General features: G+C 30.8%; 1 protein-coding gene across 1 annotated transcript; it reads left to right on the top strand.

Moving 5' to 3' along the window:
* The first annotated feature begins 1395 nt into the window (after window positions 1-1395).
* On the top strand, window positions 1396-22989 carry LOC124365583 (ADP-ribosylation factor-like protein 8B-A). Its single transcript, XM_046821579.1, has 4 exons — window positions 1396-1654; window positions 14387-14541; window positions 20584-20745; window positions 22397-22989. Exons 1-4 carry the CDS (start codon window positions 1532-1534, stop codon window positions 22515-22517), a joined length of 561 nt encoding a protein of 186 aa, XP_046677535.1. The 5' UTR covers window positions 1396-1531; the 3' UTR covers window positions 22518-22989.
* Window positions 22990-27604: the final 4615 nt, after the last annotated feature.

A 27604-nucleotide genomic window follows, 5' to 3' on the forward strand; every position in this document is an offset into this window, starting at 1 on the left:
TCTTATATCCAGTATTCATTTATTAAGATTATCTATCACAACTTGAGTTAAGACAAGAATAATAAACCATCTAGAAAGGATCTACATTTTCAATGTTTAAAACTCTAAACCACCGCAATTTTTAAAGAGTGAATTCTGGAGTGTTTGAATTATTTTTTATTTGGCCGTACACACACACACACCACACATCCCACCCCCTCATGGGGTAGTCAGAGAATTAGTCAAATTTTTAAATAGGAACCACTAGAAATTGACATTTTAAAAGGTATTACTGTATAATAAAAATAAGAATGGTAAAAACTACTGGTCTCTAATGATACTCTATCAAATTTGGAAGTTATTTAAAGTTTGAATATTGTTTTATAGATTTCCCGCTAAGATATATTTAAAGTTATTTATTGTAAGGCAGTTAACACATTTACCCACTAGTAATTACCATACCAAATCGTAAATAATGTTTTACAAGAATAAAAAAGTTAAATAAAATAGTTCTTTAAACTAACAAGGGAGTAATAAAGTATATAATAGTTTGAAATTTGTGTTTAATAATTTCGAAATTGAGTTTGTAGGTTTCTTTAATACGCTTTTTAGTCTCAGGCCTAGAGTGAAAATCTGTGCAACTTGTATGACTGGAATTTGAACAATCCGTTTTATGCAATTATTGCAACATTTCTTGAAAGCCCGATAAAAAACATATTTTTATACTCTAAAATTAGGCTTTGTCATGACTTTTGGACAAGGTGCAACTGCAGTTACATTTAATTAGGCATAAAACCATTTAGTTTTATTTTGGGCAATTGGTATAAATCTATTCGATTAGCAACTGTTGAATAGCAATATAAATTCTAAAGTAATTTGTATGGTAAAATGTTCAAGGTACCTAATTATTATAGTAATTCCTGGTAGTTAAAATGCTTTTAGCTGAAAGATGCGCAAAAGATCTTTTCCTCTTTGATTCTCTCATCAACTCAAATCCTTAATAATTCTTAAGAAGATGCTTTATAAGTGTATGAAACAATCTTTTGAGGAAACCCTCTATTTGAAGCTTGCATTAGTTAATTTCGTAGACTATTTCAATAATTATATTCATAGTGTTTGTGCTCAAATTCATACAATTATCATTTTTCTAGATCTACATTAACAAAATTATAATTTAGTTATATTAATCTAAATATTCTCTACATTAATGCTGCATTACTATATTTATTCACTTTTCTTCACATTCGAGTTTTTGGTACATTTGTCACGGTAATGATTTATTAATAGTCTACCTGTAGCCTTCAAATGATAAAATAATAAAACGTAAGAAATTACAACGTAGGCTAGTATGACTGTAAACATTCTAAAAGTTTGTTGAGTTTTGTTGGCTGCATTGGCTTTCATTATGACAGATCAAAGATGTCATCAGCTGTCTAGCCTTTTTGTTTGTGTCATTCGGTTTACCAGAAATTTTGAGAGTTGATTATTTTTAATCAATAGTCGGAGTAGAATAAGGTTTTGATAATACTTAACCACTAATAAAAATCTAACAATGTTAGCTTTAATAAATCGTATCTTAGACTGGTTTAAAAGTTTATTCTGGAAAGAAGAAATGGAATTGACGTTAGTGGGTTTACAGTGTTCTGGCAAAACCACCTTTGTTAATGTGATTGCTGTGAGTATATTATCAGTATCTATACATTTGATGAAATTGTATTTATTGATTAACTTTATTATGTAATTATTCAATTCACTTTAATGGACATGATGTAAATTTGTAGCTGGTTTCTAACAGATGTTTCTTGTTACCAAATAAAATTTAGCATAAAAATGTTATCTTTGTCATGGTTCACCAAAGTCTCCTAGCTAGACTAAACCTTAATTCATATTATATATCTAGTCTTCATTTCTATTGTCTTGAGCCATTATATTCCAATTAAAAAAAAATTGTGTTTGTTGGTATAGGGTATTTTTATACTAAAACAGTATTTTAGTGTAAGCATGATTGCATATTGACATATGTGTACATGTAATTTAGTCTAGTTAGATTCTGATTTATTAAGTTTTGTGTTTAGGTTTAATAAACTAAGTACGATGTCTACACTAAAAGAAATTGAATTTAAGAAGGAGTGATTTTTCTCAAAATATTCTGCAGGATGAGAACCATTTTTTTCTGTTTGTTTCGGTTAATGTTTTCCTTAACAGCATTACCTAAAACAATATTAAACCACTTTTAACAAGTTAATGGTATTCTTTTCATTTCCAGAAATAAGTTTTTGGTGGTCGCAAACCATGTATTGCACAACACATTTTAACGTCTTTTAATTTTAGGTTATATCTCACAGGCGTGGCTCATATTTTTATCTCTTTGTGTGTGAAAATGCCTCACCCAAACAAGGATTTGAACCTGAGTCTCCGGGTTATAACCTGAAACATTTCCTGGTACCATTGATGGTATCCAATATATATATATTAAATTTTATATAATACTCCTATAACTTTCTGGGGAAAATTGGATACCCCATTAATAGACTGGTAGGGGCTTAAATCTCGTTTACTTAAATTTCAGTTATACATAAATTTATAGATAGGCTGCAGTATAATAAACGGCCACCAACACAATCAGATTATGATTATCGAATGATTTGAATCATTGATATTCATGACCATCCAAAAAACTTAAGCAAAATGTCGGAAAAAATAATGTAATAGATATTTCAAAGAATAATATGGTTTTGCTGGTTTTAAATCTTAGAAATAATTGTATAAATATTACAGTAATATAATTTACAAATTATAATATATAATTACAACAAAACATAACATTTATTTACTTTATGTATTTTCAAGTATAAACGTGACTGCTTGTGAAACAAAGAAGGGTACTTTGGGATTATACCGACCACACCCAGACATGAATCGTTATTTCACATTTTGCTTCTACTGATTACTAGATTAGCGAAGAACAATATTTCGTCAATATAAAACAGGAATTGTCTTATCGCAAACCTCTCCCCATCCTCAGACAGAGGTCAAAGTCGAGCGGTCTAGTAGATAACGTGATTGCAGAGTCTCGCCGCCCGTTCAGCTGGTATGTCGCTGTGTTTTACCTCTACACTTCTCCAAACACAAAAATTCAACAAAAACAAACATTACCAAACTAAAATTAAACTCTTTATTGAAAAACTTGTTTTTATTCTTGATCGCACTCCGCCACCCAATATGCGAGTGCCTCCGGCCATCAGGTGCTGCCCCGCGCTGATGTCGACGAAAGAAAAACATCCCTCGAGATAGTACCTATCAGTAAAATATCAAATTCTAGAGGGGCTGATCAGAAATATAAATTGAATTGTAAATGGAAAGGCAATTATGTACCGTGCAAATCATGTGATGCCGCGCGGCCTGCCGTAATCGGGGTTCTCGAGAAAGATAAGGTAACAGCGACAACAATACCGATCACAATACCTAGAAATGCTTGTAAGTTTGTAATTAAACAGTTGTTTTTTCGTTCTATCATGTTTGTTTCTATAAATTTATATTTTTATGTTCTTCATACTGGTGTGGTCGGTATAATCCCAAAGTACCCAAAGAAGACACGTACAATTTTACATACATGACTTTAATTTTGAATTTTCAAACACAATTTTACTTTGAACTAATTTTGAGTGATAATGTCAAACAGAATTAAGTTTTAGGCTTTTAAAATCGTATTATAGTGAAGCTATACTTGTATATGTAAAATAAATGTATTTGTTTCAGATTACATAAAATAACAAAACTTTATTTAAATGACATTTGGACAGCCTAGTACTTACGATTACTTTAGCCAATCTGAAATGGTATTTCTGCAGGTACTGATGCCGTCAAAAGTACATTTATTAATAAAGAAGTAATAGTTTGATTGATTTCAACTAAAATAGTACACGATTTTTCATTATATTCATAATACCAAATTAGAATGTTAAAAACAAGCCTTCTCAAGATCGTTTTTAGATACGTCGTGTTTAATCTTTCTTTTCTTGCAGCGAAACACTATTTGATTTTCCACTTTTGATTGTAGTTGTCATCTCGTCAATAAAAAGCTGGACAATTCTGATTTAAAGGAGCAAGGTCACTCATTATCTTGTAACCATTTTAGAGCATTACTCAGTGTTTATAAAAACATTTTGAGCCTATATCTGCATATTCATTGCCATTGTTTTTGTCGTTTTAAGTTACTAGTCTTCTCCTACACAAATGAAACAACAACTGCTGGTAAGACGTCAATAGTCTAAATAAAGTAAACTGTTGGTAATGATTATTTATGAATGTCTTCTATAGGTAAAATGTCATATTTGATAGTATAAAAATTTAAAATCGATAATAATAATCGATTGTGTAGGTGGCTGCTTATTATACTGTAGCCTATAGATGTATAGAATATATAGCAATGTATATATTAGCTTGCTAACAAAATAATAACAATACAACAAATACTAATATATCCCATAAACACCCATCATAAAAAAAGAATTAAAACAATTAACTTAACAGCTGATCTTCACCACTAGCTTAATTTAAAAGATGATTACACTTAAGTAAGAGAATTACCTCAGCCACAAGAAGTAATATATTACACTTCACTAGGATGTCTGTTACATAATGTTAATCTCTTAGAGCCTTATGTGTGTTGTTGGTATATGATGTCAGAACATTAATTACCTAAAACTTTTAGCTCGTACTTTATATTGTGAGCTGCCCTCCACTGCAAGAGAGTCAAATATAAGTATTTCATAATGAAGTACTGGGACTAACATGTAATTTAACATTTTTGCTCCCAGGTGGCACATTTTCCAGATAGTTTGTGTTGCTACATTAAAATTTAACTTTCAACAATAAATTAAAAAATAAATATAAATAAATATAAATTATAAATATATATATATATATATATATATATATATACTAGCAGTTTCCCGCGGCTTCACATGCAATTTCCTGTTGAAACAGTACACTATATTCACGTATTCTTTTACTGTCACATTCTTAACACGTTCGCTACCAGGCGGCGCATATTTGCGCCGCCCGGGTCACCGTAACAGACCAACGTTACAAAATGTGGTTGTTCTACACAGACCGAGAATGATTGGTGTGAGACTAACCATAGACCAAGGATAAAATATTGTTGAATTGAGCTATAATTCAACAAAATAACCTAAAATGTACGTCTGTACTGTTCTTATTTGATATATTGCTAATTTGCGTAATTTTTACGGTGGCGCATATGTGGGACGCTCGGTCTATAGCATCAAAATCTTAACGTAGACCAAGCGTCCCATATATGAGCCACTATTTATTTGCTCAATTACTGTAGGTTTTAGGGTAAGTTTCAATCAAACATGCATATCTTATTATGATAGTATTTTAATTCATGCTACAAAAGCTCAAAGAACAAAGTCATAAATACAAGTTCATTGAATGTATTATCATACATATCTTATTAGGCTATAGGCCTACAAGAATTTTAATTTTAGAAATTAAAAAAGTAGAATATAAGAAAATAGAGTAGAAATAAAGTTTATTTTATTTCAAGGTACAAAAACATAAATGGGGTTCTTTTTACTCTACAAGACATAATACATGACTGTTAACCCATATGTCATAACTATTTAACAAAATAAGTGAACATTTATTAAATAAGTTATTAAATTTACACTTATATTCAGAATGTTCCACGCTACATTATATTAAGTGCTCACATATTCATAGTCTAATTATTGTGCCACTGGTTATAACAAGTTGGCATGATAGGACGTAATTTTTAAGATATCCAGAGACCAAGCGTCCCACATGTGAGCCAGACATCCCCATAGACCAATACAAAAATATCAAGCCTCTAAAATAGACCAGTGATTTTTCATGGCAATAATAGTGGCATGCAAACAGCGGCGCAAATATGGGACGTCAGTCTATTTGAGGTGCCCCGAGCGGCGCATATTTGGGACGCCGGTGCACGGGAAGAAACCGTGCGGCTCATATTTGAGCCGGCTGGTCTGTAGGTATACGACTTTTCTTAACATGGTGGTAGCGAACGTGTTAAACACTCCTGAGATAATTGATAGTCGTTCCTTCGTGAGCCTCTTGGGCGCATTATGAAGGTATGAACCATATTTCCTGCATCTGTTTTTCGTGGATTTTGCTAGGTGTTGATAAGTTATTCAGTACAATTACTTTATATAAATAAATGTCGATAAACTAATTTGGTTATAAAGAATCAAATTCGGTTGGTTAAAATTAATTTTCTGTCTAAGATATTTCCAATATTATTGTGGAGTTTGCCTTGTGCTCCAATCAAGAAAATATATCAATGAAAACGAATATCGGTCATAAAGCGTCTTCTTTTGACTCTTTTCATTTACCTTCGATCTAACCAAATTCGATTACCTTATGTACAAACTTTCACGGCTTTGTACAATGAGGTGGTTTTTATAACAGCGTTCAATAGTATTTTCATTGCATTAGATAGTTTATTGATCATTGGTGCAATCTAAATTTAAAATTAGGTAATAATTTCGTCTATGCAATCTGTATTACACTACTAATCAAGCACTTTACAATAATAATTTTCTAAACAAATGTAAACAAATGTTTCTGCCTTTTTGATGAACTTCAGCTAAAAGTATTAACAGCTGTTAAGTATCAGTTCATTTTGTATTATGTGTCTCAGCGCAGTCTGCCGGATCGAAGGTAAAACATTCTAAAATCAACAACTACTTAGAAATTATAAATTAATTAGTAAAACATTTTCCAGTGGACCAAATTGTAAATATAAAACATTCTCGAATTCCATTGAAAACACACAAAATTTCATCAAAATTGGTCCAGTCGTTTAGGAGGAGTTCAATCACATACACACGAACACAAGAAATATATATATATATATATATATATATATATATATATATATATATATATCTTACCAAAATACCAGATATACGAAACTTGATTCTCCATAATAGCTTGTCAAAAGCTGACTGTTATTGCTACAACTTCTGAAATAGTACTTCCAGTATTTTTAAAGGAGAGATACATCAAACAAAAATGGTGGAAATGTTTTTAGTCATTTCATTGAGAGGGGCTTCACCCTTATTCACAGATGACACTAACGTTCTCATGACAGAAAATTCTTTAGCAAAACTGAGATTTTAATTTAATAACACAATAGAAGAGCTTAAAAATAATGGCCTTGTTTTGAACAAGAAAAAAACTAATATAATACTGTACATTTTAAGGCTAGGATAAATGCTGGTACTAATTTAATTCAGATGAACTGTAAAGTAGTTAACTCTCATAAGTTCTTAGGGCTAAACATTCATGAAAACTTGTTTGAAAAACATAATGCTCTATTTTTACCACAAGGACCTTTGTGCTTGCTTTCAGAGTGTTAGGATTTTCAGGATTGTTAAGGTACTAGGTACCAGGTAGGGGCCATCTCTTGTCTATAAATGTGAGCAAACAAAACCTACTGTCTATTATAATATGAAATATAAAATAAAACAAACAACTATGGACAGGAAAACAAATGCATCTATATCACATGGCATTTGACACAAGACAAAGTATAGTGTGCCAAAAGCTGACGGTTATTGCTACAACTTTTCAGAACTTCCTAAATAGCACTTCCAGTATTTTCTAAAAAGTTAAGTACAATATGATAGTCATTATGAAATAACTCAACTTACAACACACCAATCATGTTGACAAGATGGTTTGTGACCTATCTAAGCAATTTGTTAATGATGTCTGTTAAAGGCACTAATAGAAAGGTCCATTTCAATGAGAATTAAACATTGGTGTTTACAAAACAAAGAAGGCTACAGATTGAATGATGCTTGTAGAGCCTAATGAGTTTTTTAAAGATGAACTGATGTTAAAAGTCACTAGTTTTATACAAAATTACCATACCACTTAATATTATTTAGTATTTTAAACTGGGAAAAGACTTCGATTTTGAATATATTTTTACAATAAATAAACAATTTTATTTTCTAACTATACTGCTTTTAATAAAACCTCGTAACAAAAAATCGTTTAATTTTTGAGGTTTTAAATATTTTAACAACAATATATTTTCTATGATTTGATGAAAGAAAACTCACAATCATCCAATCATTTTATTTTTTCATGCGAGGCCTTTCAACACCAAAGATGCCATCATCAGCCATGTCGAAAGGCCTTGTGTGAAAAAATAAAATTATTGGATAATTGTGAGTTTTCTTTTATCAAATAATAGAAAATAGTTTTTACAATAAGAAGAACTCCTCCTTCAATGAACAATATATTTATTTATGTAAATATTGGTTCTGGAAGCTAAAGTATTATAGAACTGCAGACTGTTTTTCAATAAATATTATTGTAATCTTTATGGAATACCAGTGCTATTAATAAGTGCTAAGAAGACCCATTTTTGCTAAAAAGTCTGAAGAGCTTGTAGCATGATTGCTACGAGAATTTTCATCTCAGCTTAAACCCTGATCTGCAGTTTTACTAATCGACGGAAGTGTCCTGAATAAAAGCTACACCCTTTTTTGAGTATTTGAATGTCGATGAACTTTAACCATTGAATGTTTCTAAATTGTCTCCTACATAGGTTAAGGTATGTAGAATGATTCACAGAAGTTACAGAGTGAATCTGAAATCTTACAAAGCTAGTTTTACATGACTCAACATTTATGGTCTATCTGTATATCCCTAAAAATGTATAAATAACTAAAATATGGCACTATACATTGTCAGAACAGTTCTGTTTACAGTACAAGTTACATGACTGTCTATTCCAAGTCCTTCTATAACTCTTGCCAGGCTAACTTGCTTCCACCTTCTTTTGATTTCTTCCACACTGCTGTTTCAACTATAAGGAAGAGTCTGTTGGCTGCCATGAGGAGAGTGCCCTGATCCTAGCCAAATGTCATGATTTTAGAGTTTTTGAGGTTTTTTGTTCTTGTTGTCCTTATTTATTACTACTAGTTAAGAACTATTTATTTTTGTTATGTATTGATGATATATTCTATTGTATGTTATCTAATTAATATGTTATTAGTATTATCCATCTTATAGTTAGTAGTTATATCCTTATAATTTTTATTTCTTAGTTGTCATTCGTGTCATATAGTTATTTCTTGTTATTCTATAATTTATTTTACACTCTGTGTTTTTTTTAATATAAATTTTTTGTATTTTATATTTTGTATATTTATATTATATAGGCTACATGTATTTTTGTTTGGTTTAACTTTTTGGTTTGGTTGGCCATATACTGCCTTTGTTTCAAATTGTTATATATGTAGTTGTGATATTTTACTTTAATTATCTTGTTTTTAGAGCATGTGATGTTTGTTATCAATTATATTGTTCTTATCTATCACGTTTGAATATGTTTGTAAAAAGGGTTTTCCGTCAAATAAATAAATAAACTCTAATTGCTTTTTTCTGCTACTTAAATAACTTAATAGCTGCTCTGGAGTAACTCCAAAGCCGAATGCTGTAACTTAAAAGACAATGGAACAGACAATAATAAGTTAAGGTTAAAGTGTGGAGGCTGACACAGCATTTCAATTTTCTATAAAGATAGATTATATGCGAGAGTTTTAGGTAAAGGGAATCAACTTGGGGTTCCTAGGTGAGTTTGGAATTGCCTGTAAGACCAAGCAGCTTAAAATTCCTAGACACGTTTTCAATAGCATAGTTATGAAGAATAATAAATATAAATTCAGTCATTACTACAAAATTAATAAATTATTACTAGAGAATCAATGTTTAGCAAGCAGTAGTCAATACAACACAATGGAATGGGGAATCTGTGCCAGAGGAGAGGAAAGTGATGTCATCCACATTAAGAACAGGAAAAAGAGGAAGATTGCAATGTAAATTTAAATATGTAAAATAAAGAAAGGGCTCATAACCAAGCCCTGGAAGACTAGCCAAAACTTCATTACAGCCTGAAGCAGTTTCACATAGTTCAATACTAGCACTCGAGGAGATTTTAACACAATGCAAACATGAGAGTAGCATTTGTAATGTTAATGTATACCTTACTATTAAAACAAATCTTATTACAATGTTGGATATTTCTCTGAGGGATCCTAGTTGGTACTCTTTCACTTTTCACTGGGTTATGTAAATTTGTCAAGCAATGTACAGCTTTCACACCTAGTCTTGTGCTCAAGTAGTATAATCATATAACTAGAATATATGTACAGAAGATGTAGTCCACATTAATAAAGACTGTAAAGTCCTGATATGGTCTGTAGAAGTGGCATATTGTTATCAACACTCAGGTAGTAATTAGAGTTACTTAAGAGTGGTATATACTTAACACAAATGGCCAAGTATCAGGCAAATTAACACTCAGAAATATGCTGTTTACTAGTAGTTATGGCTGTTTATACAATTTATTGTCATACCAAAACTGATCTTGCACGAAGAGCCTACATCAGTGTAAGAAACATGTATAAAAGTGAACTGAAGAAGGCGAAGCTTAAAGCCAATGAGACTTTAATCAACTCTGCGTCAAATCCCTGCAAGGCTGCATGGTCCATTATTGCTACTGTCAGAGGCCCTACTACTTCATCTACCCCCGACATTTCACCTGAGGCATTCTCTGATTTCTTTGTTGACACCGTGAAAGAAGTAAGACGGAACATCACTTCTAGTAATTCATCTGCTGAGGACCTACTTGGTCGTGCTCCCCGTACTACCAACAGCTTTAAGTGGAACCCAGTGTCCTGTGAGGAGATCTCTAAAATAGTAAATAAGATGAAATCTTCTAATAGTAAAGATATATATGGATTATCAAGTGTTCTTTTAAAGAAAATTTGTTTCTCTCTCATATTGCCACTCACTTGGTGTATAAATCAGTGCTTGTTAATAGGAGTTTTCCCAAAATCTTTAAAAATTTCAAAAACTGTGCCTATCTATAAGAAGGGTTCCAAAGATTTACCAGGTTCCTATAGACCGATCTCTGTGGTACCCATTTTTTCAAAAATTCTGGAATCCACCATGAATGAACAACTGAGTAAGTACTTTGAAACTTTCAATCTTTTTCAAAATTCCCAATTCGGTTTTCGAGCAGGAAGAAGTACTCTGGATGCGGTTGGAGCTTTGGTGGGGTCGATTGTTGATGGCTTTGAGGCCAAATCTGCCACTATGGCAACCCTTTTCGACCTCACCAGGGCTTTTGACTGTGTCCCGAGAGAAATCCTGCTCTCTAAATTATCATATTATGGCATACAAAATTCTGAATTGGCTCTTTTAAAATCTTACCTGACTGAGCGAGGGCAGAGAGTTTGTGTTGGTGGTAGTCTTTCTGCTTATCGCTCAGTTGAGTTTGGCGTGCCACAGAGATCGGTTCTTGGGCCTTTGTTATTTTTAATAAGCATTAATGATCTTCCCTGTAATGTTAAGGCCAATGTTATCCTTTATGCTGATGACTCTACATTGTTTAGCTCTGATAGTAACATTAATAACTTGAGTAGTTTTGTAGATGAGGCATGTCTTGAGGCTAAAACTTGGTTTCAGTCTAACGAACTGGCTCTAAATGAAAGTAAAACACAGCATATTTTATTTACTTTACAACCTAACCAGTACAATTATTTGCCAAGTGTAAAACTGTTGGGAATTGTTTTAGACTGTAAACTTACTTGGTCAGATCACATTAATCAAGTTTGTGCTAGATTATCTAGAGTGGTATTTTTGCTGAGACAACTAAAGAATTTTGTACCTAAAGAATACTTAAAAAATTCCTATTTTGCTTTTTTCAATAGCATACTTTTATATGGCTTACTCTTTTGGGGAAATGGAATTGGTATTGATAGAGTTCTTATAATACAAAAGAAAGCAATAAGAATTTTAACAAACTCAGAAAGAAATACTAACTGTAGACCTTTATTTATTCAAGAATCGATTCTTACTGTAATAAATCTGTATATATACACAAGTTTAGTTTATGTAAAGACAAAGTTAAATGATTATGTTCTCAGAGGTCATGTGCACTCTTATAATACAAGGAACAGGAATTTAATAGACACAAATTACTGTAGGTTAAGTAAAACCCAAAAGAATTTTGAATATATGTCCATTACTTTGTTTAATAAACTTGACCACAAGGCAAATACAGTAGAGCTGAAACAGTTTAAAACGTGTTGTTTTCAACTGGCTGGTAATAAATCCTTTCTATTCAATCAATGAGTACCTGAACTGTAATTATGTAGACTGTAAGTTTTAAATAGGCCTAATTAATAATGTTTTTTAATCTAAATTTTATCTTGTTATTTATTTTATATAGTTTTATAACTATTGTTAACTATTTATTTGTTATTTTTTACTCCCTAATCACTCAACATCTGCTGTTTTTATTGTTATGTTTTAAACATCCTTGTTATTTGTTATTTAATATAACTTTTATTGTAGCTCTTGTATGCTTCGTATCTGAATGTTAAATAATATGTTCTGACTTTGTAATGGATCATGTTGATGTTGTTGGTAGCTCAGTAGGACAATCTCTGTTTGTTTTTTTTCTTATCTCATTATAATGCCATATGTTTATTATTGACAATGTCCATTGCTCACAAGGCTTAAAGACAATAAATATATTCTATTCTATTGCCTTCTCATAGTGCGTGATAACTTAAAAGGGAATTTGGTTTTTTCAAAGCACAGAACTTTTTGCAAGTTTGTACCGCAAGTCAGGTCTGCTCAGAGGAACCACAATTCTCCAAAGCAGCCATATCAACTTCAATGAGTGGAACTGACAGTAAGACTGTCAGAGCTGCAAGAGCTGTACCCTAGGACACATCATCTATCCAATTATCCATTGTTACCAAGTTTCAGGGTAAATTAAATTGGATCAGCATTGTGGATAATAGCTTTCTTAAAATATAAATTATTTAAATATTTTCTCAATTTGTTTCTTTTTTTTGTTGTTTATGAAATTTGTACGTACAGCAATAATCTAATTTAATTTCAATAAAGGTCAATTCATAAAAAGGCTGCTCTGCTGGGACTCGAACACAGATCTATCACTTGCTGAGCAAGCATTTGTGTTATTGGAAATAGAACAAAAATAACTTATACTTTCTTAAAATTGAGGTTAACATGATATAAAAACATTTGAAACAGGAAAGGCAGAAAGCTTAGGCTGGAGAAACATGAAATCTCATAAAGAAGCAATTTAGAGTTTCATAAACCCCACTGGACTCTAGCATCAAGGATCACAAGATAGTGTCATCCACATTTCATAATTTCACTGATTTCGATACAATGATGCACTACCAAACTCACCTTCTCATTTGTTACTAATTTATATTATTTCTGATGACTAAAATATACCTCTTTAAAGATTTAACTGTCTTGGATTGGGTTTATCGTGTCTCCAAATCTTTCATGTATATGCTATATGCCTACTTGTCTTTGTAAAGTATATTTTTGTGTTGATTGTATTGTTGGATAGATTCGGAAATGGAGATATACACGTATTCACATTTTATATATATATATATAAAAAACGACTTGAAATGCCAAAAGTTTAATAAATAAGATAAATGTTTGTATAAAGGACAACACATAAACAATGTAGTTTTGAAACCTGTACAAATACATCGTCTAGTGATAAGAAATTCTTCGGAAGACTAGGTCTACTCAAACTGCTTTGTTAAAATAGGTATACCTATTGTTTTAACAACCTAATGACTTGTCTTATTTGTAATGTAAACTCTAATAATATTCAAACTTGTAACTAGTAATGTTACTATGTGTGGTTTCTGTTTTTCTACAAATAATTGGCATTTTAATCTTTTATTTCCTTTTTTAGTTTAGCTGTAGCGTTATGAATTACAGAAAACCATCTGCTTTACAAATATACTTTATAAAATACTATAGGTTACATATGAGTCATGTGCATGTACTAAATTACAAAGTATATTTAATTTATTTAAAATTTATATTTATAACAAATGAGTAATATAGACTTTTGCATAGTAAAAAAATAACATATTTTATATAGAATGTGTAGCTCATGTAAACATGCATGTCTACATACAAGTTTTTATTTATATAGGTTTATACATACATATTTTTTATATTTATTTGAGACTGTTTAATGTAATGTATATTGAATCCAATTGAACTAAATAATGAATGAATGAATGAATGTAGGCTTACTAAAAGTTTATAGTTGGTTAAATTTGTTTAAGAGTATAAATGTTTTTATATATTTGTATTTTTTATAATCACAATATTGGCTATTCACTTTGAAATATATTATATTTATTTTATAATGTTTTATATTTTATTTATGCCAAGAAATGTCTCTAACTTAATTTATAATACTATCCTTTTATAAAATGGTCTAATGAAGTGTTTAATGTTTCAGTCTGGACAATTCAGCCAAGACATGATTCCAACAGTAGGTTTTAATATGAGAAGGGTCACAAAAGGAAATGTTACGATTAAAGTCTGGGACATTGGAGGACAACCCAGGTTTAGATCCATGTGGGAGAGATATTGCCGTGGTGTTAATGCCATAGTGTGAGTATTAGACTATACTGTACATTCAGTTATAAATACTTTACTCCATATGCAAACATCTTATCAGGCCTGTATGTAATTTATTGGTAACATAAATTTTGTGTGGAAATAGTAAATTGTTGAACGAGTTTTCTTTGTGATTTAAAAATTTTGAGCTTTGGAAGTATCACTGTGATGACTTAGACATAAACAAACATTGCTATATTTATCAGTCTGAAGTCTATGTGTGTATAATGACAATAACAAATCTACTCGGATTATGATTTTTTCTTGCATATTACCATGAGCTATATTTTACATTTATTTATTTATTATGTATTGGACTTCTAATGAGTTTTTCCAAATAAAACAGATTTATAAGGTTTTTTAACATCTGAAGTTAAAAGTATTAGGAATAAAAAGGTTGTTGTTAATATTCTAAAACTAGAATTAAGTGTCAATTTTTATCAAAGTCAGACAGTTTATATAGTTTTATTGTGATTGAAATTATTAATTTTGTACCATCCTAGATTGAAATTAAATTCTGTGTGCCATAATTTGTGAACGGAATGTTTAGGGAAATAACATTAGTAAATAATTTTGATAGTTAACAATGTCCAGGTTTTCGCAACCAACAACTGCATGCCAAACGTGTAAAAACATCGGTCTGTCTTCAAACCTCTTTGATGACGAATATGAAGTTGACACATCAATCCACCCAACTAATAATTTTGTGGTAGAAACAAAAAGACTTTAAAATATTTTGTTTGTAAATGAATCATAGTGGTTTGTTTTAATTTAAAAAAAGTTATAATACCAATGTAGGAAAACTAAACATTTCCTAATAAAATAATCACACAAATTTGTTTAGTTATAAATAACTCAGAAGCCATTAGTATAGTTTTATTGTTAACACTTTCACTGCTGCCTCCTAATTTTTAGAACTTTCTTTACACACTGCCGCCCATTTTAATGATTTTAAAACAAATATAATTTTTTAATCAGTTATAAGAAAACCATGGGACTTAAATTTTTTTAAGCTGAGTTCTTTCCCTTTGTACAACAATGCTCATGCATAAATATTTTCAAACAGAAAGTTTTATTTTTAAACTTAAAAACATACTGTTTTTTGTAAAAAATAAAAAGTTTACGAAATAACATCACCATGTACTAGTCTATAACATACAATATATTTCTCACTATTATTTTATGTATTCAGTGTTGTCATTACTGTCACTATAGCTACACATATTTTCAATTGAAATTCACTTATGTTTAAAATTAATAAAAAAACTTGTTAGTGTGGAGGCCTAACCCACTTCCATCATCTAAACCTTCATCAGAAGCTGAAAATAAACAATAAATTGTCAAATTTAGTAACAAGCCAATTATTTATAAAACAAAAAAATAAAAATTTATATATTTATTTTAGTTAAAAAACAATGTCAACAAGTCCATCGGTAGTAAAATCAGGATCACTATCTGTGTCATATTGGAATAAATCAAAACTTTCACTGTTACTTGAAAATCTGAGTAAACTCTTCTAGCGTTTGATTGTCTTCAATACTGTAATGATCCATATTATTTACTCACAAAATAATCTTTGTAAATTAAAGTAGTAGCAAGCAAAACAATAACAATGCAGACGACAAATTAGCAGAACAACAACAAACGGTCAACGCGACTACAAGTTTGTAAACAAACCACTTTTTTCCGATATTCTAGATGACTCTCAACATTTTGTAGATCATAATCTATAGAGTAAGAAATAAAAACATGGAAATAGCAACTGATTATTAATGCTGAAGTCGAAATTTGTTTAAATGCATTTTTATCACTGTAAAAGTCAACACTGTCAAAAGATGTTGTCGACAGTCTGTAGAATTCCATGCCTGACGTCAAATGACATTGTCAACAGTGGAAGTTTTAATGGTATGTTTAAATTAATAATATTAATATTTTTTTAAATATCTTTACTGCAAAGTATAATTAGAAATTGTAAGTCTGGTCTATTGTTGGTCCATTTTTTAATATTACATTTTAAACTAACACAGTATTATATGGAAATATATATTTTATTAAACATATAAGTATAAGTCAAATTTATCATTACCTACTAGATATTAATTTGCTGTCACTGTCAAGGTCTGAAGGAAGAATTGTCATTTAAATCTATAACAAATGGTTCAATGAAGTAGTTGATGTTCAGCTCCAGTTGTTTGTAGTGCTTCTCGACTACTTCCACATGTTTCAGTTTATCCTTCAGGTCCTATTTCATTGAACTTCTGCTCACAGAACCTGTATTACTTTATTTTTAATTGAATATAATGTTATATCTTGCCACAAAACCTTTCACATCTTTCAAATAAGTTTGATAGGGTTCAAATCTTGGTAATAAGGGGACAAGTGTAACAAATTGTGGCCTTTATTTCCTAAAAGTACATTCATAACGTACCTTTATACTGTCTCTTAGTAGTTTAATTACTTTATATAGTTGAGGTTTTAACATGCAGTTTAGCATTATCTATGATAAAAACGGTTTCTGGCTTAAAGTTTGGTAGTAACTTCTCATTAATCAACTTGATATAGTTTGTTTTATTCATATTTTGGCGGAAGTCACCAGTGATGAAGAGGCTTTCCACATAGTGAGAGCTCCAGGAATAAAACCTCTATCCCTCAGCATGAATTATTATCAAGTGATCATGACAATCATGCAGAAAAGAAATTTTTACATCCCTCCACAAACAAAAAATAAAGTTCTTACCAGCTTACTGAGTGATAGGCATCAATGAAGTTCATCTAAATTCCTTGGTTGACATGCACCATCGTAGAAGTGTAATGAAACTTCATTCTTAGGAAATGAAGTTTCATGCAAAATTTAAAATCTGTAAATAAAATCTACACAGTGAGTTTGTTTCCCAAGAAGTCCAAACATCAAATGAAGAGGATGATGTTGGAAAAGATTTGGCCATTGACTATTTGTTTGAGCAATTTTTATTGAACTTGTATTTGACTCACATGAATTTTATTAAAAAAAAAATCAAATTATACTTTCTCTTAGCATTGTAATGCTTGGATTACTTTCTTTACTCTCATCATATGTACCATACAATAAAAAAATTCTAAAAATTTTAAATAGTTTCCTATCATATCACAATGTAATCCAGATAGAAATACATGTATTTACATATTATATATATAAAGTGGGTGTAATATTTGTTAACATTTATATAAATACTTTAATTGTTATAAGAATTGACTGAAACTGCCTGTAACAAGTCTGTATAAGCACACTTACCTAATGTTAGGGAGCGCCTATACACACTACCTGTTGTGTTCCTTAAGATAACACTACCGATCCCAGGGTAATGCAGTCATCTTGGAAATCAATCTTGAACTAAATATTTTCTACTCATACTCACAGGCTACTGATAAAAATTTGTAATAAATAAAATTATTGTTTATGTAACTTTATTTCAAAAAGTACATGATAATACAAGAAATATATATTCTTGAGTTTTAGTTTCATGGCTTCATTGATTTCATATTGGGTTTTGGTGTTCCTTATTGGAATTATTGTTGAAAGAGCTGGACATGAAGTTATGGATTGGATTGACTCTAAGTATGTATTTTAGAGACAAAGAAATATTAGGAACTGAAACAACAATGTGGTAATGGCTGTTTGATTATCTCAGTGTTATCAGAGCTGCACACATGGCCTATTTGTTCCTATATGTGTGTTGAGTGTGAGTCATCTGATAGTGTAGGAGGGTACAGACATGACTCGCTGGTAACTCTACACAAGTACTGTTTGCTTGATCTTTGTGTCATACATTTGGTACATGTACATACTCACATTGTTCATATAAGAAATATTAAGTAATAGCAGGGCTGTTAAACTTGGACAGTGCACTAGTATTGAGAATAATCAATAGAATGACTACTTTTACACATCAAAAACGTTTATTTTTTTTTTTCTTGAAAATACCAGCCTTTGTCAATAAATTTTCAGCCGTATTTATTCATCTCATTCAATATTTCCTTATAAAATTCAAAATTGATTCTTTTTAGTGTTTTTCACTATTCTTTATAGCAACCCACTATTCTTTATAGCAATATAGATGTCCTTTCAAATATTCAACCAAACCAAAATTTGTTTCTAATTGAAAATATACTTTAAATTACTTTTGATAAAATTATATGCCATATGTCATGACAATGAGTTACACAATTATTGCAATTTATTATTTTATTTCAAATAAATATCCTGTATGTTTAACTTTAGATATGGTGTGTTGTGTGCATGTGTGTGTTTTTCTTCAGCTTTCATCCTATACTGACCTTTTAGTACATAAATTATGAGATAGTAGTAAGAGCTCTCCTCTAGCGTACTAACAAAATAAACAGGCCTGGGAGTAGGTTGGCAGTGACCCATTATCTTCTATTCACTTGTTCAGTTTACAAGGTTTGCTGTTTCCGTAGTTATAAGTGTTATTTCTTTAGCTGTAGTATCAGCAGCTTCAGTAAATCAATCTGTAAATGAATATAAATTCTGATTGATTTTTCTTAAAAAGTTACACAAGAGATAACTCATCCAATACTATAAATTGAGGCACATAAAAAGTGAGAATTCAGATGCTCTCCTTGGAGTGAGAGGCTCAGGCAGTAAATATTTGAGTGGTAACAATAAGAAGTACATGGCACAGCCTTAGTGTTCGATCTCAGAACCAATTGAAATAATCTCCCATCCCTCAGCATATCTCATCTGTATGAATGATTTAACTGTTGTGTAAGTAATACAATCAAAGGTGGAGCTGAGAATGTTGTTAAAAATTATGAAAAGAAGTTTGGGAGTATATTTTAACTAAGCAAATAACAGAATTTTGGATAAAAAATACCTTAAAATCTGAGTACTTTGCCATTATGCATTCATGTTTTTCGTGATGTTGGAAGTTTTAAGTAAAACAAGGGGCCATAATATAAACATTACATTTGCAAAAAGTGTTTATCATAAATATTTTTCACCTTAAAATAGATGTTTAAAAAATATGTGTTAGGAAAATTAGTTTTTAAATATTCCTTTTTTATTTTTCTTAGAATATTTATTTTTATTCAAAAATAATTTTCTGAATCAAAACGTTATTCAAATACACTATGTATTTAATAATTTCGTTTAACACACCTGCATGTCAAAACTGGACTAAATCTGACCTCTACTCACCTACAGATTTATATTTACATAAACACACTATTTTACTCGAGTGATTCTAAAACAGATACTTCAAATCAGTCTACCTCATTAATCGTTAATTAATTATTTATGACACATAGAGCAAGTACATAAACTATAAAACAATAAGAAATACCATATGTTCTCCTGTAGAAATGAGAAAGTGAAAACTAAACATTTGTATCTAAAAGTAATATTAAATTTAAATTTTCATGTAATATTATTATAATTTCAGTGTGTACAGATGAGCTCAATAAATTTGTAATGGTTAATCTTTAACATTTTACAATTCAATTTAGAACTTCAAAACTTATTTCTTTTATTCATTTTAGTAACTTTTTGTATTAAATCAAGAAAAAAAGGAAAAATTCTTAACTCATATTAGTTATTTCACTTACGTATTAAAGATTTTCGGTTCATACCAAACATTTCTTACCCAAATCAATTCTTTAAATCTCTCGGCTTCACTGTAGAGAGCAATTTATAATCAACAGTGGTTTTGAATCAAAACCAATAAAATGTATTTGTCTGTACAGGAGAGATGAAGGGGGCAGGGTTTTATATTTTATATTTATATATGTAAAATATTCCACTAATTCATCATTTTATAATATCTGTTTGTTTTGTTTTCATAGTCTAAGATTTAATAGCTCAAGATAACATCAGCCCAACTCAGTTCTTGTATTATCAAGACTGCAGATTACTGTAAATACAAATTAATAATATACCGTATATTAATAATTTCATTGACTAAAAAAAGTAATATTGGAGTAGAGACATTTCCAAAAAGTGTAATTTACTTAAGTTTTGAAATCAAGCTTTTTATGTTAAAGATACATGGTCGATGCTGCGGATCATGAGAAACTTGAAGCGTCAAGAAATGAACTCCACAATCTTCTTGACAAACCACAACTTATGGGCATTCCAGTACTGGTCCTGGGGAACAAACGAGATCTGCCGAACGCTCTTGATGAGAAAGAACTGATTGATAGAATGTAAGTAAATTAAGTCTAAACATGAATATACTAAATCAATCATTACAAATTCAGCGGAGGTAAAACTATTATGAGTAGTGATCCACAATTAATCCCAGTGTTTTCTGAGATCTACTCTGTATTCTGTAAATGGGTATAGACAGCTTGGATAGAAACTGGCCAAAATTACTTGGCCACAGCCTGTACATTCCTTTTGCTGCTATACAAATTAATACTAAATACGAGTTGTGTGAGTAGACACTATCTATATCAATCCAAATTAACCGTCTCAATGATAGGGCCATTTCTTATAAAGTAATGTGGATATATATATATATATATATATATAGTTATATATGAAACTAGCAGTTACCTGTGGCTTCACACTTAATTTTTTAAATCGAAGGCCGTAGCTTTCTTAGTGAAAGCATTTATGATAGAATATGATGAAACCTTACAAATTTATTAAACATAAATAGACATATCAGGTACATACTATTTCAGTATTCATGGTTGAAAAATTTAAAATGTAAATAAAATTTTAACTGGTTCTATTGTAGGTTTTGTTATATAAATAAATTATATAGATTATTATACAAGGTTCTTAAAATTCCCCCCCTATTATAAATTAAAAAAATTATAAATAGAGATGGAGTGATTTACTTTAGGCGTTGTTTATATGACCAACTGAGGAGTTTTTTTAAGTATGAAGATTTTTACTCCAATCCCCCCCCCCCAAATGGGGTATTTTAAGAATAAGTCAAAATTTTCAAATAGGAACTCTTAGCAAGTGACACCTTATTTTAAAGGTATTATAAAAAGAAGAATAATGGCGCAAACAAGAGGTCTCTAATGTTACTCTATCAAATTTTGTGGCCAATTTAAGTTTGCATTTCTTATAAAACTCCCACAGTTTAAATTACATTTAAATTTATTGTAAGGCAGATAAAACATTCACTGGCTAGTTATTTTGAGGACTTAAAACACAAAATCATAAAACAAGTTATTACAAGAATCAATTAACATCAACAACCGTGATTAACATTGCATTTATTAGGTTTGGTTTTGTCTGACCGAAGCCCATTAGGAAGTCCCGGGAATACCAAAGCTGGTTTTGCCATGTCATCTCTTATTGTTTACCACTTATTATGTGAAACACATTAAGACCACTTTGACACAGTAACTGGACTGAAAACTCCTCAGTTGGTCATATAAACAATGCTTATATAAATAATTCCATTTCTATTCAAAAACAAGTTAATAGGGGAGGGTGGGACTTTTAAGACACTTAGTATACATAATACAAGTTTCAAACCTTGTTTGGTCAAAAAGTGTTAAATTCCATCTCTTTAGATTAGTTTTTCTGTCTAAGATTTTGTAAGTGGCATAGTGATAATTTGCTTTTTTTGTCCCAATAAAGAAAATATTTAATTTACGTACAACTGAAAAGTTACTCCAGTCAAAAAGAGTCAGATACGACCAATTAAATTCACTTCCACTCTAATTTATTAACCATTCCTAATATTTATTTGTTTTAATTTTGCTTTGGATAGTTTATATTGTGTTCAGATATCATAGGATGAGTTATATAAATTAATTCCCAGTTTAAATAAGTTTTTTTAGGCTCAATTCCTTTATAGTTAAAATACACTTAACTTGCTTCTGTGTTTAGGAACCTGTGTGCGATCCAGGACAGAGAGATCTGCTGCTACTCAATATCATGTAAAGAGAAAGACAACATCGATATTACCCTGCAGTGGCTTATTGCGCACTCCAAGTCAGGCTCGCGCTAATCGTATCGTCATCTCTCACCCTCTTCTCATTTTATACTCTTGTAAATTACTTTAATATAATATTTATTGGTTGTAAATTCTATTTTATGTATAAGTTGTCTTTTTTGTAACATTGTAAAGTAAACTATATATTAATTTTTAAATATATGTTTTATATTGTTTGTAACTTGGCTGTTTGTTAAATACATTATGATTTAAAATGATGATTAATGTTATAAAAACTGTGGCATGTATATCCATGGATTTTATAAATAATGTTTTTGGTTCAGACCAGAGACTGAGAAGACATAATGTTCAACATTTTATAAGTGAGGGCCAATTTAGATAAAGCTTGTTTTTTATTTTCAAAAAGTTAGGGTGAATAAATCAGTCAAGATTAAAAGATATTGTTTTTAGCCCGATCATAGGGAAGTTGTTATCAATTAATTTTGTCATTATAAAAATCATAATAAATATGTAGCAAAACAATCAACTGGTTGTTTCATTTTAGTTTTAGTTCCTTCTTGTTTTCCTAATTCCTGCACAATCCAGTAAGATCAATAATTTTAATACCCCACACAAACGTAAATACTTAACTGAGTTTTATAGAAAAATGAAATTATAGTAAATAAAAACTGTTAACTGAAATAAATATTTTTTTCAATGATAACGTATAAAGGTTTAAGTGATATTTGTAGAATGTTGAGTAATGCATTTTGGCTTTATTTTTTACTAAGCTTTTTAACAATATCAACCATCGAAGATGACAACATACCAGAGTTGAACTAAATAGAACATTTACTCTTGAAAGCAACCTTATTGTTTGGAAAAACTGTTTAGATGAAAATGAAGTGATGTGAACGGCCGTCTCTTATAATGTTACCAGAGTTTCTTTTGTATTTTTTAAAAGTAATTAATCATTAGTAATATGTCGGTCAGAAAATTTAATTTGTGTCATACCCCAATGTGGTGTAATCAGGCTGTAATAAACTGGTGTTAATGGCCATGGATGGTCCAATAAATCAGACTAATTGCTTTATTTATTTTAACAGTTTAAACTAAGGTACTTGGGAAAGTACCTTTGTCATTGCATTGTATATCTTGTTTTTAAAAAAATTATGGTTGCCTGTAAAGTCGGTTTTACGGGCGAAGATTTTACGTGACAACGTCTTTTTCTCGGTAGAATATTTATTGATATGAATATTATTAAATTGCACAATAGGAACAAGAAATTGAATGAAAATAAGAATTGCACAAATTTTAACTATAGAAATATATTTTGTTTACTAAAACATTGTACATAATTTGAAATTAATTAAAATTTGTTATTGTAAATGGTAAAGTTGAATAAAACATTTACTAAAATTGGAATTTGAAATTCTTGCTAAACACAGTTAAATTCTAACTTCGCGCGTGGTGATTGGTCGGTTTAGTTCGTTTGTTTGGTCGCACTGTTATGACAGGTTAGAGGTTATAATTTGTTATTTTAAATGTTTGACTAGCAATACGCGCTGTTTCTTCTCAATCGACTGAATTACGATTGATTGCAGAGTGATTTAAACTAATAATTTACTTAACACTATCAACATTATTTGTCAATAGTATGACATAACCTATAAACTCAGTTTCTCAACTTTTGTGTCAATCTAACAATTAATCAATCAATCATAGTTTACGATAATGAAATATCAGTGTACAATTATTTACCTTTATTGTTGTAGTTGTTGTAAATGACGAATCTAAGCACTCCACATTTTCACGAATAAACATAGTTATCTGCTTTATCCCGTGCGGCGGACCCACTGGACGGGCATCGTAATGTTACCGGGCGTTACACTTTTTCATGAGTGACTCCGAGCCGCAACCTAATTTAAGACGTTGTCACGTCAAAATTAATTTTGTGATCTTTACATTTTATATGTATTTTAGGAGGCATATAAGCCCTTACAATGAGCCTAATATATCCTACTCATCTAAAGATAACCCCCTTAACTGCCACACCCGTATTGACACGTGCGAAACTGCTGCCTCACTACATGACGTCTGGCAGCCATAAGATGATACACATTGGCCTCTAGTACTGTTTATTTGAACTACTTCAAATCCACATAGTACTGTTTGGTACTACACTCTGACGGTCAACTAAGGAACTATCACAAAAGCACATGGTGAATTTTTACCTGGATGTTAGAAACTTAGAAAGAGAACTTTCTAGTTTTAAAAATTGGGTTTTTGTAGTTGCTACTGTAATTTTGATTGTGGTTCAGTCGGTAGAACAGGAATTATTTATACTAATGATAAGTACTTTTATAATTTTGATATTTGTCCAGATGCGTTGTTTGAGTTAGCCGATCAGCAGTTTGTAACTTTTCTGAGAATGATTGTGATCTTGATGTGGACACTACATATTAAACACGATCTGACTTAACGAATCAGGAGATTCTGATGGCAGTTTAACTGAAACAGTTAAAATAGATGTTACTTAAATTGATCATTGTGAGTGAGAAACACACTACGTGTATGCTGACTGTGGAGCGGCTCTGTGCACATCAAATAAACTCGTCAGTACCGGGTGACAGCACTCTAGAACTCTACACTTAAAGGGTTAAGACCTTAAAATTTTCCATGGATGTAGAAGATAACCTCGGTTAATAACAAAATAAAATAATTGGAATGGGTTCATATAATTTCCTTACACATATGGAAATCAAGTAAAAAATATTAAAATATATTTTAAACCACAAACGATATTACTGTGCACACTAAAAAAAGTGAAAGACAACTGCTTTAGGGCAGTCTTTCACCTTTGGTGGGAGCAGCCTTTGTTATGCAATGATATTGTTTGTTGTTCTTCTGACACTCAAATTTCGGATATGTACTTCATTTTTTGACGTACAATATTTTCTGTTGCCAAGTTTGACATTCTGGGCTCATTGCCATATCTTGATTTATTTTTTTACATGCTTAATATCATGTCTTAAATTCTTTTTACATCATACAGAGGATTGATTGGAGGCAATCGTCGCTTATATCAGAAGTAGTAATGTACCATATTTGTAATGTAAATGAATTAAGTCAACTGTTCTTATTAATTTGTGACAAATATTACTATGCAATTCTGATAAAATTTCTGATGAAGATTATATAATTAGCGTACATCAAAAAGAGTTAAAAAAACTAAACTTTAAAAGCTAATCCCAGAAAAACGAGATAAATACTTATGTTAATTATATTATGTTCATAAGTTATACTTATTTTATTATTATTGAGTTGTTTCGTCGCCTCACACAGAAAACGTAGTCACGTACCGGAAGATCACTTTCTAGTGATGAAATATATTACTGTCTTACGAGGTGTGATAAAAAAATGCAGTGAATGAATTTTTATAGCGGCAACTGCTGACCCTACATCCATATAATGTAATTTGCCTAGGTTAGTGATCTGTTGAGACAGGCAGCGACAAGTTTCAACAGCTGGAGCTTGTCAATCGACTGCTAGAGTGAGGTCCGTTTATCGTGTCTGTCACGCATCATGGATTTTGAAAAACGCATTAATATTAAGTTTTGTTTTAAGTTGTAAAAGAATGCCAAAAAAGCTCATGAAATGTTAAAATCAGTGTATGGCAATAATGTGGTAACTCTGAAGACAAGTGGTATGACTTATTATAAGCAGAAATAAGTCAGTTGAAAACAAGCAGCGATCGGGATCTCCATTAACCTCAAAAGCAGATGACAATGTGCAAAAAGTAGAAACGATGGTTCGTTCAAACCAAAGAATGCCTATTCAAGAGCTATCAAAAGATCTTAACATCTTGTAAGGTCCCATTAAAAGAATTTTAACCGATAATTTACAAATGAGGTAAGTGAGTACAAAATTTATTCCTAGACTTCTGAGTGATGAACAGAAGGAAAATTGTGCATTAGTCTGCACAGAGTTGAAGGATCGTCTACAAGCAGATCCGGACTTCATGGAAAAATTTGTAACTAGAGATGAAAGTTAGGTCTACAGATATGACCCTGAGACCAAAATGCAGAATGCTCAATGGAAAATCCCTTCACCCTAAAAAGGCACATTAGTCAAAATCGAGCATTGTTCTAAGGGAAACAACTGTGAACACTGATTTTTTAAGGGCATACTACGTTTGCGAAACGACATACAAAGGAAGACAAGAAAAATAGGAGAATGGCTTTATTCTTCATGACGACAATGCACAGTGTAACACCTCGCTTCTCATTCACAAGTTTTTGGCTGAAAAAATGTTCCTGTCAGTTCACATTTACCACCCGATTTAGCACCATGTGACTTGTGGCTCTTCCCAAAAATTTAAACTTAACTGTGCTTAAAGGAAAATGTTTTGACACCATTCCTGACATTGAGAGGGCCATGACCGAACAGCTATGCGGATTAACTGTTGAATGTGGAATAAGTGCATTTCTAACCAAGGACAGTACTTTGAAGGAAATTAAATTGAATTCAATTCAGTTTATTACTTTTTGAAATAAAACATTTATTCACCGTATATTTTGATCACATCCTGTAGTCACTGCTGCAATACTAAACCACTACTTAGACTACACAGTCAAGACTGTCAGTTTTAAACATTACAACACGGCAGTGAATGTGAAGAGGGTTGTTTAATCTTCATTAATTACATATTCTTGTCTCATTAAGACCTTGAGAGTAGAATTGTTGATAACCTAAAAATGGTTAGTTTTATGCTCTAAATTGATGAGGTCAACCAATAGTGATTACACTGTTTTAATACTTTTCATCATCCCAGTATATAAATCACAGCTAAGCTGCATATTTATCTAAATATCTAAATGAACAAGGCTGAAATACTTCAGTAGGATGTAGGTGAAGGTTAACCTTCAATATATCAATAAGATAAATACTTTTTCATATACTATTGTTTACAATCTCAGCATGGTTTTCATTGTTACAATACTTAAACATGCGAAGTATCTATTATTTTTCCACATAGTATCCAATTTCTTCAGCTAATTTGAAACTCCCAGACTAAATGAATTAATTAAGTTTTGATTATTTCTTCTGATTGGGTCTGTAAAGAATTGTCAATCTGAATTATCGTTTGGCTGTGCATCTGA

Source organism: Homalodisca vitripennis, chromosome 1 (genome assembly GCF_021130785.1).
Source record: "Homalodisca vitripennis isolate AUS2020 chromosome 1, UT_GWSS_2.1, whole genome shotgun sequence".
Taxonomy (NCBI): domain Eukaryota; kingdom Metazoa; phylum Arthropoda; class Insecta; order Hemiptera; family Cicadellidae; genus Homalodisca; species Homalodisca vitripennis.

Bases quoted from the DNA above. Each gene is read 5' to 3' on its own strand.
- LOC124365583 (XM_046821579.1), top strand. From the start codon at position 1,532: ATGTTAGCTTTAATAAATCGTATCTTAGACTGGTTTAAAAGTTTATTC. The intron at 14,542-20,583 runs GTGAGTATTAGA...TTTATGTTAAAG, and splicing joins CGTGGTGTTAATGCCATAGT to ATACATGGTCGATGCTGCGG. The intron at 20,746-22,396 runs GTAAGTAAATTA...TTCTGTGTTTAG, and splicing joins AAAGAACTGATTGATAGAAT to GAACCTGTGTGCGATCCAGG.